Source organism: Choristoneura fumiferana, chromosome Z (assembly GCF_025370935.1).
Source record: "Choristoneura fumiferana chromosome Z, NRCan_CFum_1, whole genome shotgun sequence".
Taxonomy (NCBI): Eukaryota; Metazoa; Arthropoda; class Insecta; order Lepidoptera; family Tortricidae; genus Choristoneura; species Choristoneura fumiferana.
In genome coordinates, this window is record NC_133472.1 from 2,119,215 (window position 1) to 2,139,510 (window position 20,296).

A 20,296-nucleotide genomic window follows, 5' to 3' on the forward strand; every position below is an offset into this window, starting at 1 on the left:
AAACTTTGAAGGGGTTTCTTATGCAAATATGCGTTTTTCATCCCACTTTACGTAAGCGGTTACAAGATGCATAAGGCAGGTGTTTTGCTCTGCATTTGTGGCGAATGAGTTCGTCGTTTCCTTCACTCTAAGCGTCTGGACGTTTATGTAGATGATTTAATCTCGGTAATAACACATATTAGCTACATTTCGTAATATTCTCATGTATCTAATCGGGGACAATCGGGGTGAACACGCGAAATTACCGAAATCTAAACCGGTAAGGCTAGAGACATGAAATTTGCACAAGTGGTTTGAGGATTCACACGGGAGTACTTTATGGTTTCACGAGCGAAATCACGAATACAGCGCCCATTACTTAGGTGACATGGAAGGAAGGAACAACTAAGAAAGACTGACGAATTAAGTTTTAGGTTATCTAAAAAAATTAAGGTAGTTATCTCAAAATTACAAATATATTATTAATTGTTAAAACAGATGAGACTAGAGTTCAGTACTTTTTTAAGATCCCGCATACGAGGGGTTAAGGCTCAACCTAAAGAAAAGCCCCTGCTTTGGATGGTTACCACAATTTCCTTGCAATCTAACACTAAGCATCTAAAAGCTGTCAGTTTCCTAGACATTAAAACGGCATTTTCTCCCGCAGGCTCGTTGCCCCCGTCGCCAGCAGACTCCGGGGTGTCGGACGTGGAATCGTCATCATCAGGCGCGGGCTCCGCTGAGGAGTTGAAGGCACGGCTGCAGCCGCCTCCAGCGCCGTACGCACCGTTCCTGCCTTTCTACCAGCACCACCAGATCGCGTCGCTGCAACACCACGCAGCGCACCCTCGGCCACCTGGTAAGTTTATCTAGTGTGTTCTCTTATCTAGGCTGGCATAATTAATGTCTGCAGTTGACTTCGCGAAAGAAAGAGAAAAAGTGTTTTAGGCACAAAGAGCCATCCAGTGGACGGATTGAAGAAATGTAATAGTAATCAATGAAAGGGTATAAAAGTTTCCTGCTTCATTGTGGTGTTAAAGCAGTTTTTTGATCACAGTTTCTTTTGTTGCAATATTGCAGCAGCGAGGTATAGATATAGCTCGATTTTGACGAAATAAATAAACATTTTAATCCCTTGGGTAGTTGCTTAAAGTCATATTCTTCAAAGCCCTAACACTGCAGTTGTCCGTATTAATAAATATGTGGATACTTCCGGAGGGGCGCGACCGCCTCTGGCCCGCCTCCAGTTGGCTCTCACAAAAATCCCAATTGTACTTAAAAATGCACAAATTACTGTAATAATTTCGCTTCCAACTGTCGCCGCTCGTCTTAGCGAATGCGTATCAAAAACAAAACGATTTGTCACAGATACCGCATGTAATGCGATTAATGCGACAGTGTGTTGTTTATTTGTTTTGTTTCGTTTCCTGGAACATCAAAGTACATGCCAGCTCCTAAGGTCTTTTTTAGGGAAAGCATTGAATTACCTTCAGACTTAATTTGCGCGATCATCGTTTGTCCAACACTACCTCTATATTATTAGTAATCTCCACAGTATTTCGCTTTGTAGATGTTTTTAATGAACAACGGCCAAAATTATTATACAGACAACTGTTAGGACAATGCCTTTTTAAAAAAAACTACCTATCCTAAGACTTTTGTTAACTTCCTTTGAGGCGATAGGTATACGGCAATTTCAGATCGATTGCTTATGAATAAAGAAATCTAAAAATATTTGTTTGTACTCTTTATTGTACAAAAAGGAAAAACAAAAAGGTTACATAAAAAAAGACATACAAACAAAAAACAAAACAATACATAAAACAAATTTAACTGAACTCCCACGGCAATTCACAAAAATTGCAACATGGTCATCTACATACTATGTATGAAAATCATGCGAGTCGAGATAATATATTAAGTCTTGACTAGATTTAACTATATAGATAGCGAATTACTCCCCCGTTTCAGCTTGAAATACGACTTAACAACAACACAAAGTTTCGTCTTTATATTAGTAGTATTTCACGATTAAACATGGACTCATCCGCTGGGTTTTCTGTGTGACAGCAAAACATCTTTTTCAATAAATAGCAGATAGATCCTGTCACAGAGAATACACTGGTAGGTACTTAAACCGAGTCATAAACAACGCCCGAAGCATAGATAAAGAAGCTTTACGTTTTAAAATGCACAATTGAAAGTTGCGTACGCGACTCGCGTGCGCGAACCGCCATTTTTTTGCATCTTTTTATTAGGATCACTAACCTTGCACAATGTCAAATAGCTGAGGAGTGGCCAAGATGTGAAATCTACCTAAAACGTATAGACGCGCTGTGTTTCTGGGTGAATCTGTGTACTTTTTAACCCAAAAACAGTACCAACTTAGGGTTTTTCGTTAAACCTGCGAGCCTGCGGCGCAACTCGAAGACACAATAAAAAAAAATGTAGAGGCATTGTTTTTCATAAAATTACATGGCGACAAATTATTAAAATTAATATTTTGTTTTAAAACTATTTTTATGGGTTTGAAAGAGAGAGACATTCATTTAACATTTAAAAGAACAAATTGTGCCCTACTCACCGTAGTGTAGTGTAGTAGTAGAGTGATTGGTACCAACCCTACAAGTAAATTAAAACGAAAAAGACGGATGCATTTTGTTTCTTGTTCTTTTTGACAATTTTAAAACTCCTTTTTTATGTTCATTTCAAGAGGTTATTAGACGATCGCCGTAAAAAAATATAACGTAGAAAGAGGTAGAAACAAGAACAAAAAAAAAGAAACAAAATTGTTGCCATATTCACGCATTTTATGCTAAAAATGCGCCAGTTAGAAAGGGATGCGCTCAGTTAATTTCTACTATCATTATGAGACAGGAAATCTTCGTAATTTTTAAAGGTAGGCCAGGGCCGTGGATATGCCCACCGCTTTTTGCCAGTATCTGTGTTTTCGTTTTATTTCAAAGAGGAAGTTAGTCTGACCCTCAAAACGAGTTTAGAAGTCAAATCCCCTTTTATTTGGGCAGGCTCGAACGCGGAATTGAAGATGCTTCGGCTTAAACTGTTTCAGCGTCATTTTTATCAAGCTGCTTTTTTACCTACCAAAATAATTGACTGTTGAAAAAAGAACACTGTGTAAAAGTTCTAAATTCCTTAAAAGTTGACATTATTCTTTAGATATCGGAAGGTGAAGTGCAAAGTTTATGGTCAGCGAAAAATTAAAAAGTTGAAAAGATTGCAGGCGCGCTAGCTCGATAATAATGAATTAGCGCGCCTGCAATCAGTCACAATTTTTTTTAAAAGTTAAAAATTCCATGGACACAAGTCGTATACAGCAAGTCTAATGGCCGGTATCAGATATTTTGTTGGAACACCGGACTTTTTCAATTGGGTCTGAAACAGCTTGTGGTGTTTTCGGTGGAAAAACACCTGCAGTTTATTTTTAGTGAAAAAAAGGGGAAAGCATAAGATTAAATGTTACTTATAATATAGTTTGAGAAAAAGTGTATTCTATTTGATTATTAATTTGAGAAAAGCTTTTTTTAGTCTCGGCTGTAATAGCAATTGCTAGCTTCGTATTAAAAACTCGTACTCAGCCAGCAATTGCCTAATTCCAGGCCACGACAATAATCTACTAAAATTCGAAGTTTTTACGAATCAATTATTTTGTGACGTTTAGTTGGCGCCAGTGTCTTGAGATTCGTCCGTTTGCCAACTTTGACATTTGCGTAACGTTTGTGATTGGTTGAATGGCTAAACGAGCCAATCGCAAGCTAGAGGCTGTCTGCCTCTTCCCAACTCACGTATCCCAAATGTTTCATTTGCCCAACTGTTTTTTGCCAACTCGTGATTTTCTCTGAAACTATATTTTATTCGGAACTTTCATAAAATAAACCTGACGTAACCTACTGTGTTCTATAAAAGCATAAGAAAATACATTAAGATTCTTTTTTGGTTTCAAGACTGTAACGTCAAACGTACCTCTCGATACCAACGCCATCTATTATTTCTTATGGCAAGACACCCTCATTATGCTTGCTGATCTTATTTGATTTTAGAATTCGACTAGAACGCTACCTATTCAAATTTTAAAAAACAAAATTCCCGTCAAACACGCACACAAGGAAAGTGTAACTACATCGAGCGAGACTCAAATTGGAACTATCACAAAACGGTACCTACGTGGTACTTTTATGTGTCATTTTGTAAGTGCTGATAACAACGAGGAAAACTGTAATAATTCACGACAATGCATTACGCTCCATTTATCTGTAGAGAGGATATAAATATTTTTTATTGCGATGACCGCGTTGCCTTTCTGCTTATACTCTTTCGAGTGACATGGGAAGTAGCGAGGGAAGCAGGCAGAGACGTAAGGTAACCTGAGGGTCACAAGGTCTGTCGTGGATTATGGACTACCTGAAGAATATCTGTTAAAACAACCTAACCTAAGTTGGAGAACCCCCGACTTTGTCACCTCAAAGTTCAAAATCTCAAAAACAGCCGAACCGATTTTGATGAAACATGTCTAGGAACCATCGCTAGAAAACCTGATTTCAAAAAAAAACCGCATTCAAATCGGTCAGCCCGTTTAAGAGCTACGATGCAACAGACAGACACACATAGCGGTCAAACTTAAACACCCCTCTTTTTCTTAGTCCTGTCCGTCAGTCTGTCTGTTACCAGGCTGTATCTCCTGAACCGTGATAGCTAGACAGTTGAAATTTTCACAAATAATGTATTTCTGTTGCCGCTATAACAACAAATACTAAATACAAAATAAAATAATTATTTAAGGCGGCTCACGTGATTTTTTTGACAGGTAGACGCTTGAAATATTCACCGAATATCTAACTAAATATTCTGTATATGCACTTTAAAAATAAATAGTTAAATTAAATATTTAAGGGGGCTCCATCCAACAAACGTGTTTTTTTTGCCGACGATTTTTTTTTATTTCTATGTAAGTTCATCTGCCGAGTCTAATGAATGTATTACGTGCGAAGTCACGAATAAAGTCTAGTATATATAGCTACTACTTACCCTTGCGTCACTTAGATAACAACTACTTTATGAATGGAAACGAACAACAAACAAATCAAACTAAATATACACTTATTCACCTTATGTATTGTAAAATCCCCAGCGTTATTTATGTATTCGTTTTGTGGTTAATTTATTATGTACTGTAATAGTAACGGGTATTTACTGTGGCGTGACTATGTTTATATCTTACACAATTATGTCTTTGTTCCAAAGTTTCTCCTAAAAGCTCACGTTTTATCATCCTACTAATGTTTACCCGCGACTTCGCACGCGTAAAACATTAGATCCAGTTGAATCCGCCAGGGGGCGACACAGAGTGACCAAACACAGATCATGACCAAAGAGTATAAGTACCTATAGAAATCATAATTTATTTATTAGTAACAAAATAACATGATATTTATATCGATAGAAGGTAACGATAGAGCTATATTTCCAAAAATACTCTACTCGGAAGTCTACCTTTAGGATACTCAAAAAACTGTTTACGGTTTTGTGCTAGTCCTGCACTCTGGTGGCAGAAAATTGCAGTAATATTCCCTATTGAACTAAATTTCCGTAGAAATTACAAAAATTACATTGCGGTCTTATTGACGCTGAATGACATAGGCCAGTTTTTTCCCGGAAAATTGCATAGTTAGATAAACGAATTCGAGGTAATTCGAACTTAAATGTCAATTTCCTATTATTATATAAGTGAGTGACATTGTCGTATCCTTTAATAGGGAACTTTAATGTATTTGCGTGTCAAATGTCAAAACGGCTGTCGATGGTTACTGAAAGTAAATGAAGCACGATAAATACGACTTTTCCGATATAATACGATGGAAAACCGGGTCCATATAAGCTCGCATAATTGTTGCCAGTCAGAATAATGTTTGTTAGAAGTATCGTTTGTCATAACTCTTTTTTCTCTGAATCCAATATTGTTGAGAATCGTTATAAAACAAACCTATTTTACGAGTAACCTACAGTTTTCTATTGGCTGATAATTTAAAATTTTCAGAAAAAAATAGTTTGGTGTTAAAAAAATATGACAAACTATAATTCGGACAAACGTTACGTATGACCAGTACAGTATGAGTAATTGAGTATGAGTGCCTATTTGGATTTGTTGTGTATAAATTATTCTTTTATATGTATTCTTGATATTGCTCTAATGTAATGTAAATTCACCACCAGCTAAAATCTATTCCTTACTTCTCCATCCATTCCATTGTAAAGGCTGCCTGGAATGTACCTCAGAAAATATCTGTGTACCCATGTATATACCTGCGTCTTCTGTCCGGCTTACTATGTTTTTGTGTGCAGTAAAGAGTTTTTTTTACTCTAGTATTTTAACGAGGCTTTAGTACACCAAATGTGAATATATCAGCCTCATGGGGAGCCTCAGTTATATACACCACACTACAAATTTAACACTCTGCCTTGCACTGAAGCCACGTCTCTGGATGCAAGAGTTATTGTATTGTATTGTATGACTTGAAAACCATAACGTACCTAGTTGTTAATTTAATTTTCTCGTATCAGTGCGGCTTTGATGAAATAACGATTGGTATGTTGTGTGTTGTGTCCACATTGAATCAGGTTCGGCAGGCAAGGAAGGTCGCGCCACAATACGCTTGCGCAATTGTTTGCAACACCGAATTCATGTGTTACTGCAACGCGTACGCTTCACAAGCGGCCGGCGCCCGCGCAGTTCTTAGGGCCTTATCACACTTGCGATTCGCGGGCGAGTTGAGAGCGAGCGAGTGCGCGATTCGCTGCGAGCACGTAATGATTTCGCCGCGAGCGCGCCGCAAGTTAGCAGCGTGGAGCGCCAAAAACGCCATATTGTAGACTCTCTTACAATAATAATAGGGCGTTTCGCGCACGCAGTGACATCGTTGCAAATCCCAATCGTGCGCAAATCGTCAGTATGATAAAGCCCTTAGGCTGCGGCTTCACTGTGGCAGAGACGAGCGGAGCGGCGAGGAGACGTGTACGGATCGATCAATCATAATTACATCACGTCTCCGAGATGTGGATTTCAACTAATATCATTGGTCGATCCTACACGTCTCTCCAGTCCGCTCAACTCTGCCACAGTGGAGAAGCAGCCTAAGACCGTGGACTGGCCCTAGCACTCACCTGCGTTAAAAACTGTCACTAATTCCTTACTTTAAGTCGGTTCGTACCCCAAAAAACAACCTGAATTTCATAAACGTTATATATAACACACTCGTGCAAAAATTCATGACTCTACGTACAAATTTTGTCCTTTCCGTCAGATAAAAGTGATGTATACGTACAAGAAACGTATTATTTTTGTTTTTGTACAAACAAACTTCAAACTCAGAATACAAGATAAATTACAGACTTTTTACAACGTTTTTACTAAAGGCATTGACTAGTTGTCTGCGGTAGGCTCTTAGATACTTATGAAAAAACAGATTCAATTTATAATTTACGGTAACAATTAATACAAGCTATGTTATTGTCTTGCAACAGGACAGAAACCATTATTGGCCCAGTCTGTGGCCAATAGGAGAACTTAACGACCATTTTATGGTTACTCTTTAATAGCTCTTTATAATAACATACCCCCAGTCTCATAGGGCCTAGATACCGGCCGTATAAAAAAACAAAGTTTTTTTTAACACTGAGGCCTCGACAGGGCATAAAGAAGCTGCTGTATACATTCCAGGTCAAGTGACCATTATGCTTTTGGATACCGAAGGCAAGCTTACGCCTGCCGCCCCCAAAGTTGGCTTACACGCACTCATGTCATGCTCTGAAAGCAGACAAACCGCAAACCAGAATTATCCCGAAAAAAATACCCTTCCATAAAAAATAGAGACTTTAAGACTAGTTCTGCACGGCAAACGGAAACCAAAGCCGCTTTAAAAGCGGGGGGGGGGCTACTACGAAATTCGAAAGTCGAAGTTCGTATCGTACCGTGTACCGTCCCTCTCACTCCCGTATTAAATAATATTACGGTCAGCGGGACGGCAAATACAAAGTTCGAATTTTGCACTCCGTATAGAGCCTGGATCCAGCGTGCGCGGGCGCTGTTCTAACGCGCAGAGGTGATCGCACGGTTTCAAGGGCATTGCAGCCAACGGAGATATTTATAGAGATGCTATTCGCAACGGGCTGGGAGAGCGAAGTGACATTCTAGCTTACGTAATTACAGAGGATTTGTCAAATAAAACTTGAAACTGTAAGTTTTTTTATCATCTGCATTTGCCGCATCAGCCTGTGTATACGCATGCCAATTTTGAAGAAAATCGGTGCATTGGAAGTGTGTGAAAAATGACTTTTAAATTTTACTACTAACCTTGGACTACATAGGTAAAATTAGTGATATCTATTCCTATCTGTTCCATTAATGGAATTATGTGGTTGGATTTTTTTCTCCCTTTTTTTTAAGCTGCTAAAGAAGCTTTTTAAGCTTTATTAAGCCTTTCAGTTCTAATGCAACTAGGTACTAGGAAAAGGAAGTGCTCAAGTATTAAGTAGAATTTTTGATTCAGGGGCGGTTTCACCACCCATTGACTAATTTTATTTGACGGATTAATATGATGCCGATTCGAACAAAACAAACTGAGACGGCATGATATTTATCCGTCAGATAAATTTAACCAATGTATGGTGAAACAGAGGGTAAATGTAGCTATTAGGGACAAAATGTTCCAATTATTGAGGTAGAGGTTGTTATGTTTAAGTTTACCATTTAATACAGTTTAAAAGTTAATATGAATCTGTCACAAACACGAATCAATGTGGTTTTGTGGCTCTTAAACTCGACAAATCCATTATACGAGTACCTCAGGAATAACCGATGCAAGCCATCGACATATCGACTAGGTCACTATTGGACGAAATGAGGATTTTAGTATTTTAGCATAAATCAAGGGTCAATTAACACCTTTAGCTAATTTTAAAATAACTAAAGAGTCCACATCGGCTCGCATACTTACCTCTATTGTAAGTCTGAATGTAATTTTTTCAGAATGATCGTTTGTTATTCTAAGGGGCAGACTCGATGAGATAGATAGATCGGACAGGCATAGCTGTATCTACACAATGAGGGCTGTCACGTATGAATTTGCCGCTAGAGGCGCTAGTGTAGCGTGAGGTCTCCGAAATGTCAAATCTCATGGTTTTTGGGTGAGCTGCGCGGGCTTATTTATAATTAGAATAATTTTGTGAATATTTTGCATTACCTGAAATTAATTATGACAGTTATGCGTTACGGGGCAATGAATGTCTGTGTTTTGAGACAGTTTTGTCTTTCAGAAACTTTTGTCCTCCCTTTTTTCCGAACAAAACGGGACTACGCAACACTGTGGTTGCTCGATATGTTTATGGTATGGTTTTAAGGTGTATTAAATATGATTTTAATCTAAACTTTGTTTTCACGCCCGCAATAACAGACTTTGAAAGCCACACTTTTAAACCTCACGCAAAAGTGGCGCCATCTAGAAACACAAAAAACGATAGCCCCCATTAACCTCTGTACATTGTTGATTCATTTAAATCGATTGACTTATGAAATCGAGTTGTATCGCTCGCCGCGCTGTTATTGTTTTTCGAAAACTCAAATGACGCAGCGGCAGTAACTGGGACATCGCAACTTATCGTTTAGGCGCTAAAACGCGAATTGTTGCGATAGGACAACAAACAAACTGATAGATGCAATCGTTCGGAGAGGCGATTCGAAAAGTGGCCTTGGAAAAAACTTTGACACAGTGTTTGACGTATAATGCCTAAAGTACAATTCAATAGAATCTGTCAATTTTCTACACATTTAAGACACCCTATCGTGGGCACACTTGATTATATATGTCCCTGTTGTTGCAATTATCATCTAAAAGGAATCAAAAAAGAATAATAGTCACATCACAAAGCCTTAGGCAGCCCGGTTGTTTATATTAGTAGGCTGGAAGTGTCTACAGGATTGTCAGATTCTATTGAATTGGAGTTTAATACACGATACTGTCATACTGTCACGTCTTTTGCTAATGACATAAAATCAAAGATGGCGACGATTGAGTGACCAGCTTTTTCGGACGTCAACATTTTTTCCTTAGGGCAACACTTGACCACAGATAACATAGTAGTAATTGACGACCGGATGGCTAAGTGGTTAGAGAACCTGACTACGAAGCTTGAGGTCCCGGGTTCGAATCCCGGCCGGTGCAGATATTTGTATGAATAATACGAATGTTTGTTCTCGGGTCTTGGATGTTTAATATGTATTTATCTATATAAGTATGTTTATCTGTTGCCTAGTGTCCATAGTACAAGCTTTGCTTAGTTTGGGACTAGGTCAATTGGTGTCAAGTGTCCCATGATATTTATTTTTATTTTTTATTTATTTAATTAGCAACTATATTCACAGCTGCACAAAATCGATAATTTTTCTAAATGAACTTTTCTAACATTATTTCAAAGGTTCTGTTGGCGTGTTGCTTTGAGATACGGGATTTTTAAAAGTAGTGACGATACTGACGATATGTAAGGAGATCTTAGTACTGCCATCTAAAGGGCGACGCGCGTGCGCATCCGACCCACTTAGGCTGCGGCTGATGCCAAAAATTACCGCGGCGGGAGGGTAAAACCTCTAAACTCCTACAAACACATTTTTGAACCTATCTTCCCGAGTGTAAGTGAATAGGCAAGAATCTATTTTTGACGCTAAACTTGATAAATTTATTTATAAACAAACAAATAATATATACAATAATTATTGACTGTATTCCGCAGGATTGTCAATTTTCCTTGCTGTATTTCAAATAGGCATTTTTCTGCTCGAGAATATAAGTTTGTGTGACAGTTAATCGACTAAACCACTGAATCTATTTGACTGACATATTCCTTGAGCATCAGAGGGAGGGATGCGCTAATGAAGATGTTAATCCCACATTAAATATAATTCTATTTTCTAGACGTTTTTGGCACGCAAGTAGTTGTGATAGCCGTTAATGATTAACACGATTTTTTTTATTCCACTGGATGGCAAACGAGCAAGTGGATCTCCTGATGGTAAGAGATCACCACCGCCCGCATAAACAACTGCAACACCAGGGGTATTGCAGATGCGTTGCCAACCTAGAGGCCTAAGATGGGATACCTCAAGTGCCAGTAATTTCACCAGCTATCTTACTCTCCACGCCGAAACACAACAGTGCAAGCACTGCTGCTTCACGGCAGGATTATCGAGCAAGATGGTGGTAGCAATCCGGGCGGACCTTGCACAAGGTCCTACCACCTGCAAAATTCATTTTGTTCCGTGGGATGAAAAATAAAGATTATTTAAATAAGAATCACTTTACATTTAATTAGAAATTTATCCGAGTTTCCATGCAAAGATAGAGTTATATTTATTACGAGGAGAGCCGCGCTTTGAAGTGATTTATGTTGTCCCGTCGAGTTCATTTTTTTTATCTGAACACGACTCTATTGTTAACGGCGTAGAAGCGTGTTCAGATATTTTTGATCAAATTTTTGCTCACAAATTTATGAACTCGACTGTCCAACAGCAAACCAACAAGACGAGACATCATCTTTGTCTGATACGTCATTATTAGTATTTCGCTCCCTTTCTGTCTTATGATACTTTATCTCGTCTTGCTTTAATGAAAATAAACAAATTATGATTATTGAATACTTTACTTATGCCGTTCTTTCGTCGGCCGTTGTTTTTCTAACACGAACACTCTGTCGCAATACATCCCATCCGAGTTGAATGTTCGGCCTTGCCGTAAGAGAAAGGGTTACAGAATACGGCGCGTGCGCCGATTGGGACGCAAGGGGACGCTCTAAGGTTAAGCCTAAAGCCTAGCCAATGGGATGCTACGACGAAATTCGAAAATCGAACGGTACGATACGAACTTCGATTTTGTTATTTTCGTAGTAGCCCTGCAGATGTTGTGCACAACGCTTTTCCATCGAGAAAAGTCGGAGCTCAATCTGAATACAGCTGCACCCGTACGTGACCGTCCATAAAGTACGTCACAACAATGTCGTCCATTTCAAACCCCCCCCTCTTGTCAGAAGTATTGCTATGAAAATTGCAATTAATTTGTTCTTGTGTCACAAACCGTAAAAAAAGTGACACGTTAAAAAGCCTTGTGCGGCCTGTTTGCAGAACTTTTAGGAATCTACCCTATTGGTGAATATGCGATAATGCGATGAATTTTCAAATGCAACCCAACCATTCCAATCGCAGGCTTTTTCATACATTACTGTGCCAAATTAGTTTTCACAGCATGAGTTCACGGTAAATCCATACCTACGTGACCTAAAACCGCAGGGGCTTGTACTGTTTAACACAGTGATGCAACGAATATTTGTACGTTTATTCATTCACACAAACACGAAAAGTAATTCGCTCTAGCTGTATTAAACATCCAAAAAAACAACGAGGAATTTCTGACAGGAATATCGCTAGATTGCGTTAGTATTGGAAGTTCCGTTTGACGTTAGACTTGCTTGCGATTGGCTCGTTTAAAAAACAATTCCAAACCTGATGCAAATGTTGTCAAACGGATTCACGGTAGCGCGTACTATACCTGCTTAATTGCAAACCAACAATATGTGACAAATTTTGTATGAAAGACAATTGTATGAAGTACCAAAACTTTTCCATATAAGTCTGTCACCGTCAGTGCTTCTGTTTTTTCAGGAACCTTGACACAAGGCGACCGAATTATTGTATCTGTGGTAATTATTGTATCTGTGGTAATACCATAAGCTATATCCTCCAGTATTTTTACGCACAAGCTCGACCTTAAGCGTTAGTTATAGCTATAGCTGCGTGATTCACATGTGGCGCAACCGAATGGCGCAAGAGCTTCCTAAATATGCGCTTACGGAAAACGTACAGATCAGACGTCGCACGAAACCACATTACAAACGATTTGTAATAACTGTTGCTTATGAAGAATTTCTCACGGAAACTGCTGGGCTGCCTTCTTTAAGGATGGAAGGGCTTGGGCTAGTTTTCGTATGTTTCGCGTACCATCGAATTGTGTACTTATATTCAAGAGCTCATGGTCAATTTCAAAAGAGGTCACACGGATCTCGCTTTTGCTCATAATTTACGTTAGGTATTTGTAGACTAATTGAACTTTTTAACCAACTTTAAAAGCTAAGTTTCTTGGAATATTTTACGATGGGTAATTTTTTTGAGCAACGCCAAAAAAACATGCTTAATTATCGTTTTACATCATTTACTTAATTTGAATTTTTTTATATTCTAGACTATGTCCCTTTGGTCATTATAAAAAGGGATGAATTAATTTTTACCACAGATCCGTTCTATTTGCGGTGACCTAACACTGACCCCCTCTCATAGCCTGCCAGTATGATATATTTAGCGGCTTTGATGGAACGCTTCACATCACAAAGGGTCGGGTTTATGTACTTACGTTTATAAGTACCTTATTTATATAAAAAAAAATGTTTTCCTCATTGCTCTATGGTCAGAGCATAGCTAGCTCCACTAACAAGTGCATTACTCTACTTAGGGCGCAGCGCCATCTATTGAAGAAGACGCCCGGTTTTTTTCAAACTTTATGCAAGCTTATATACGACACAAATCATTAGGACTGTTGTTGTACTATATACATTTTTTGGTCACAGGGTACATTTTTGAAAATAGAAGCACTACCTAGATGCCACAATAGAGGTGAGGAAGTACTCTGTTATATGGAGTGACGAGGCTTTTTTTACACCAGCTTTCGAGGCGTCTGTCGCGACAAATAACTGACACTAATTGCCTAAGGGCTGTCTTTTATAGAGGGCAAAGAGTTATAAATATGTCTGAATCAATATTTGGCTCTGTGGAGCAATGTAGCGTAATTAGGCCAAGCATAAGCTTCCGGACAAATGGGCCGTGCTAGATTGACCTGGCTTATACCAGTCAACTTATTTAAAGAATCTTTGGAACTTCCACTTCATTATAGGCATATAAGGCCTCCCCCAAAAAAGCAGCAATGAACAGCTGACTGCAACTTCACCTGGGCATCAGTCCACCTGGTGGCTATCTTTTCCAATACGTTTCTGCCACTTCGAGTAATAAGTGGCTTCCAGTGCTTTGGGCCACTTGATTTTGACAATTACGTCGCTTAATTTGGTTCTTCTGCGAATCTTCTCTTTTCCAATTAAATCTCGCAGAAACTCTAAACAAAGGTCTTTCCATAGCAACTTCACATTAATCCGAATAAAAAGCGTTTCCTTAAGTGACCAAGCAATATTTATTGGAATTTTTAACTAAATCACTTTACCAGTTTAGCCGCATTACCGTGACAATCATTCGCTACCGGATTTATAATATTAGTTCAGATTACGCAGTGATGAAAAGCAACCACGGTTATAAATATTGCGTTATAGTTTCGTAATTGCCCGGTTATATTTAAATGCCCCATTTTCCCACGGTTAGGAGGCCGTGGGGTTGCCAGTCGAAAGTTTTTTTTGTTAGGGCCCGCGTGGCCTAGCCGTCTGTCCGTCACACCTTGTTTGTCTAAGTATGTCTAGATTTTGATATCTATGATGTCCATCTTCACTGTAACTAAACTTCAATTACCTTTTATGATTCGTAGCAAAACCTAAGAAAGAAGTCTTTGAAGTTATTACATTCTTTTCCTATTTTTATAAAAGATATCATCATAGAGCAATAGAATAATGTGTCTATAGATAGATTAGTTCCCGCTACCGTTCGCGAGGTGGCGCCGCCGTGTCAAGGTTCGTTGCCCAATCACCCTTGAGCCGGTCAATCAGTCCGTAACGGTTCTTTTTTCACACAAACACCGGCAAATTACCGGTTTTTGTCGATAGATGTCGCTACTAATTTTGACCGAGTCCAGTCGGAAGTCAATAGTCATATTGGCCAGTCGGAATGCTGTTCATTATAGAAGTAAAAGATGCCTTCTCTGTGATTGCGTTCGATATTTCAAATCCCGTGTGGGATACGAACACATTTTTTTAACTTGGACTATGCTAGTGGGTGGGTGAAGTACCGATATTTCATAGAACAGCCAGCCAGCGGAAGACGCTATCCCAAAAACTAATAAAAATAAGTTTTCTATGTGTTGCTAGATTTTCCAGAGTTTACAGCCAGCATTATAATGCAGTTATGAAACAATGCGTGTTTCGTGTATATTTCCATCTTCCGTTCATCTCCTATTGTGGTTTCCGACTCGGTTTCCGGCGGCCTGGTTACATGGCAACACCAATCAGATAATCTATGTATTTTAATTATCTGCGATCAATAGCGAAGAGCACGAGGTCAACTAAATTTCAACTTTGCAGTCGGTACTTTTGATCGCAAAAAAGTGTTTGTTCATTTACGCGTTTGCTCTGTATTGTTTATGGCATGTTATTTTTGTTACTTGTTTCATACTCTCATTTAATATCTATGAAACCTACTTAAGTTATCGATGTTCCATTAATTCCAAGCAATTTATCAAGTCAGCTTATGCTAATATTTTCTTGTGTGCTCCATTAATGACGTTTGTTGACGTTAATGTCATTTCTAATGCATTACGGATATTGCATTTTGCTCCTAACAGCGGAAAAATTTCAGCAATACCTATCCAACCGAAATTATGGCATGCCTGCATTTTTATCACGCGTTGAGTTTTACCACGAGCTTTGCGGTGAAGGAAAACATCGTGAGGAAACCTGCACAAACCTGCGAAGCAATTCAATGGTGCGTGTGAAGTTCCCAATCCGCACTGGGCCCGCGTGGGAACTATGGTCCAAGCCCTCCCCCTACTATGGCCAATTTTTTTTTTAAGTTAAAAAGGCCATAGAAATGTTGGCACAAGTCGTATACAGCCAAGTCTAATGGCCGGTACCAGATATTTTGTTGGAACTCCGGGCTTTTTTATTGGGTCTGAAACAGCTGGTGGTGTTTTCGGTAAATACACCTGCAGTTTATTTTTAATGAAAAAAAGGCGGGAAAGCATAAGAAAAAATATTGGAATAAAATTGTTGATATATCCATGTTATAATATATTTTATTCTAAAAAGTTTATTCTATTTCAGAATTATTCACAATTTTTGAGAAAAGCTATATATTAGTCTCGGCTAGAATAGCAATTGCTGGCTTCGTATTAGTTAAACGGACTCGCAAGCTCGTCCGTTTAATTCTCATACTCAGCCAGCAATTGCCTACTTCCAGGCCAAGACAATAATCTACTATTATTTAGTAGTAACAATGACATTTTTTTTTAATTTGCGCCAAATTCAGTTCTTTAAAAGAATCTGGAATTTTATTAAATCTTTGAGACGCCATCTTTAAGACACTTTTCCGCACCAACGCTGTTCTGCAAGTTTTCCTCCGCAATGTATGGTGATATTAAGTACGAGTGGTTGCTAGTTTACCTGAAATAATTTTATTGTAATTAAATGAATATGCAATTACTCACCTAAATAGAACTGACGTTTTATTTTTCACGCAATGGTTTGTTAGTGGGCACAATACGGGTAAAGGACCGGCAATGTCATGTCCTACATTTGCATTTGAAAGGGTGACATCTCGAAGAAACTGGTTTTTACATTTTACATCATGGCTGCGTACGTGCCAGAAATACGACACTAGCACTAGCGTTCATAGCGGATGGAAATGGTACTAAATAGTCCTTGGTAAAAAAAAAATTGTCTATGGAATGTAACATGTTATTAATGTATACCTAGTGCCATCCACGAAGACGCGTGATTTTGTCAAAATTAGACATTAACGACATTGTAATAAGAACCACGGCACGCGTTATCGTGATGACTCTACTTATAATCTACCTACTAAAAGTGCTTGCCGTTGCTAAGTATGCTCGACGCTTATCATAAACTGCAGTCGAATTTCTTATTATTACAAATGCGATAGGTATTAACAAATAAAGCATGGCGCTATGTTTAAGGGAGTTAAATATTACATAGGAAATTGAGTCCCACATAAACACTTAATTATATTTTTTTATCTTTAGACAAAGGATTCATGTCATGTTACGTACGACCGCGCCCGCTACAATAATAGCGAGCACAACCAAACGCAAGGAAAATTCAATTTGTTACGATGCAATTTACGATTTTTAATTGGCATTCATCCAACTTAACTACAGTCACAAACTCAATGCAACGCTTTATTTAGACGTAATTCAAAAAGCAGCTTAGATAAAGCGCGTAACACGTCCGCGCTTAAGAACGAAGAGACGCCTGATTGATAAAAAAAAAAACATGGCGTCTCGTCCTGGAAGTGTAGAGGAATTCGCGGAGACGCGGCTGGCGGGGGTGACCTTCGGGGCTTGATGCAATGTCGCAGTGTCATTGACCACGCCGCCTCGCAAACACTTACGCCCCCCGCCCGCTGTCTATCGCTTCCCCGCGCACTGCGTTAAATGCAACACGATAAATTCGAATTTGGTTTTTAAAAATTCTATTGTTCGGGCCCATAGACTATTGTTTTTTTCTTTCGTTCAAAGTTAACTAGCGGAAGGTTGAGATAGGTTAGTGTTTTGAGTATTTGGATGCTAGAATTATTGACTCTACATTCACGAACGTTTTAATTACAGTAAAAATGTTAGCTTCGTAAACTATGCGGACCATGACAAAAACACATTTTTATAAATACCTAATGCACTTACAATGTCAATAAGTTGAATGAATGAGCTATTGTTAATTAAATAACCTAACCACGGCATCTAGAACAGCATTAGGCAAGGTTAGTTAGCTGCAGTGCCGATTAGTCCGCGCTGCCGTCTCGCAAACACCAAGCTTCTATACATGTTCAAACGCATTTTATCTAAATAGGAACTTATGCGTGTTAAACGTTCTCCGTGCCTAGTTTTTTTGTCCGAAAGCACCCAGATTATCATATCAAATATATTTTCGTACGTTGAATGCAAAATGGCCGGATGCTTTTTATCGCTGGTTCAAATATCTCTTTATTTAGGCGAGGCGGTATTCATTGCGTAAGGTCAGGATCAGAGTTGTACTCGTAGAGACGTGCATTGAAGCACTTGATAGCGGTAAACGTTATAATTTAGATTAAACTTTTTATGAACTAGTCATTGTGAATTACTGCACGACTTGTATTGACTAGATCGGCGGCATTGCCGTAGGTATAAGCTAGTTTTCTATAACGTGGGAATTTTGAAAATTCCTTTTAGCACCTGTATGATCGTCAAGGAATATGTGTGCTGCGGGGCTACTACGAAACTCGAAACTCGAAGTTCGTGTCGTGCGGTCCCTCTCGCTCTCGTATTAAATAGTATAAGTGTCAGAGGGACGGCACGACACGAACTTCGAGTTTCGTAATAGCCCTGCTGTGTGCCAAATTAAGACCTTAGTTGCAGTGGTTTAGGTTGTCTTGTCTGTCAGCCAATCAGTCGCGTTACTCTTTTCTAGGTTTTTTCTTTCAATAGTAGAGATATTATTATCATCTTAGTTAGTTTGTAAGCTCTTCGTCCAAACCATGATTTTCGCCAGCAGAATGCACTAAACAACTACCTACATACATTAAATAAGTCTGAAACATTAGTGTCGGTTTAGTCTATGGCACCACATTTTTCAAACGAGCGTCGTACATTTTTGAGGTACCTATTTTAAATCCATATTTGCACAAAATCGGTTCGCCCGTTTCCAAGCTTGACTTTAGACATCGAAAAAAAAATCGATATCGCATCCCGTGCCCCGCCCGTCGGGCGACTTGACACTGGAATCCGTTCACGGCACATCTCTACGTACTTTTGACTTTCCTGCGTTGTTTGCCATTCGATATCGACTCTTTTTAATTGACGGTTCGACCTCGGGCCCGTAGATTCGGACGACAAAGGTGAGCCGAGTTCGAATACCCCGCTTACATAAATACGTGCAACTAAGAAAACATACCGATGGGTATTGATTAAAAACTGAACAAACTTCGCGGATATATTGAATGTAATTACATTGTAATTTTCCTCTTGATGTTTTGGTGTGAAATAAAACGTTTTCGTATTTAGAACTGCAGGCGAATTTTTGTTTATTGTCTATGGTCAGTTGACGCTTCTATATACGGCCAGTATTTTCGTCTTAATTACAAAATTGCGGTGTTGCGTTTGGTGAAGAACGAATGATAAAGTTAGAAATATAACTCATCGATTATCAAACACAACACATTATGTAATTTTGTTTATTATACCACGATTGCGTTTGTATTCTCACTATTACCTACTCATTACACTAAATGTCTGGTTTGTTCAGCCGCTACGTTTTTCGCGAACACGGAATCGCACAATACTTGTTCCTTTTTTACATACGCAAATCACATTAAACCTACACGCGCGAAGTTGTTTAAATAATGGAAATGTTTTGTTGATAAGATGTAAAGATTTTTCAAAGACTGAATGAATGAGAAACACTATTTCAGATTCCATTTCCGAAGGCTTTTTTTTAAGTGACATAAAGATGAGGGTATAGATATTAAAGCAGGATTAAGCCTATTCCGCTGAAAATTACTAAACACTAAACAGGACTAAATTAACATAACAATCTCTCTATACATCTTTTAACAAAAAGATAGACAGAAAAAGGAAACCAATTGCACAGATAAGCTTTTAATACTTCTAAGTGGGTGCAGAGGCTTTAGGTTTCTTGAATAAAACCTGCAAAAAAATCGATTTCAACACAGCTTTCTGAGGATATCCAGTCCAGTTTGAAGTTTTAGCTCATCCCATACCTCGTTCAATCAACAAAGTGGATTCGAAAAGGACAGACATTCAGATTGTATTATTTGTAAACGGCGTAGCCTCCGCTCCGCATTATCAGTCGTATAGGCTAGGCACATTGCGAAACAACCTTCTGTGTCAGCCATCGGTAAACAAGCATGCTGTTTGTGCAACTGCTATGACGCCATGACACTCACCGGTAACAGATTAAAAATTATTAAAATTGATTTTCGAAACTGGCTGGAGCACAAGCTAGTGCCTAAAGAAAAAAAATACTATGGTTTTCATTCTTAATTTGGAATCTGCGTTCGATTATCGTTTATTGCAGCCTCGTTCTAATTTCAAAGAAGCTGCGCTTCTGAGCTTTTATGAAAAAAGTTAACAACAGTAACGATTTTAGGAACAGTTAGTTGACGTGTGCGAGCGGCTCGTATAAGGTAAAAATAAACCTTAAGCGACGAGTTAATTGAACCTAACTACGAAAACAAAATGCAAATGGCCGTTTAACAAACCAAATGCGTTTAAACGGAAGCCAGGGGATTGTTAAGGTCACTATAGTGCAATATGACATCACTGCG

The 20,296-nt window shown here is 38.7% G+C and overlaps 1 protein-coding gene across 3 annotated transcripts in view; it reads left to right on the forward strand.

Annotated features, from left to right (window-relative positions):
• Positions 1-20,296, forward strand: part of Eip74EF (Ecdysone-induced protein E74) — a 321,891-nt gene that overhangs the window by 285,518 nt on the left and 16,077 nt on the right. For all 3 annotated transcript variants that reach the window (XM_074098101.1, XM_074098143.1, XM_074098216.1), the window contains one exon: positions 647-838. In XM_074098101.1, coding sequence (XP_073954202.1) covers positions 647-838 — 192 coding nt within the window. The remainder of the gene's footprint in view (positions 1-646; positions 839-20,296) is intronic.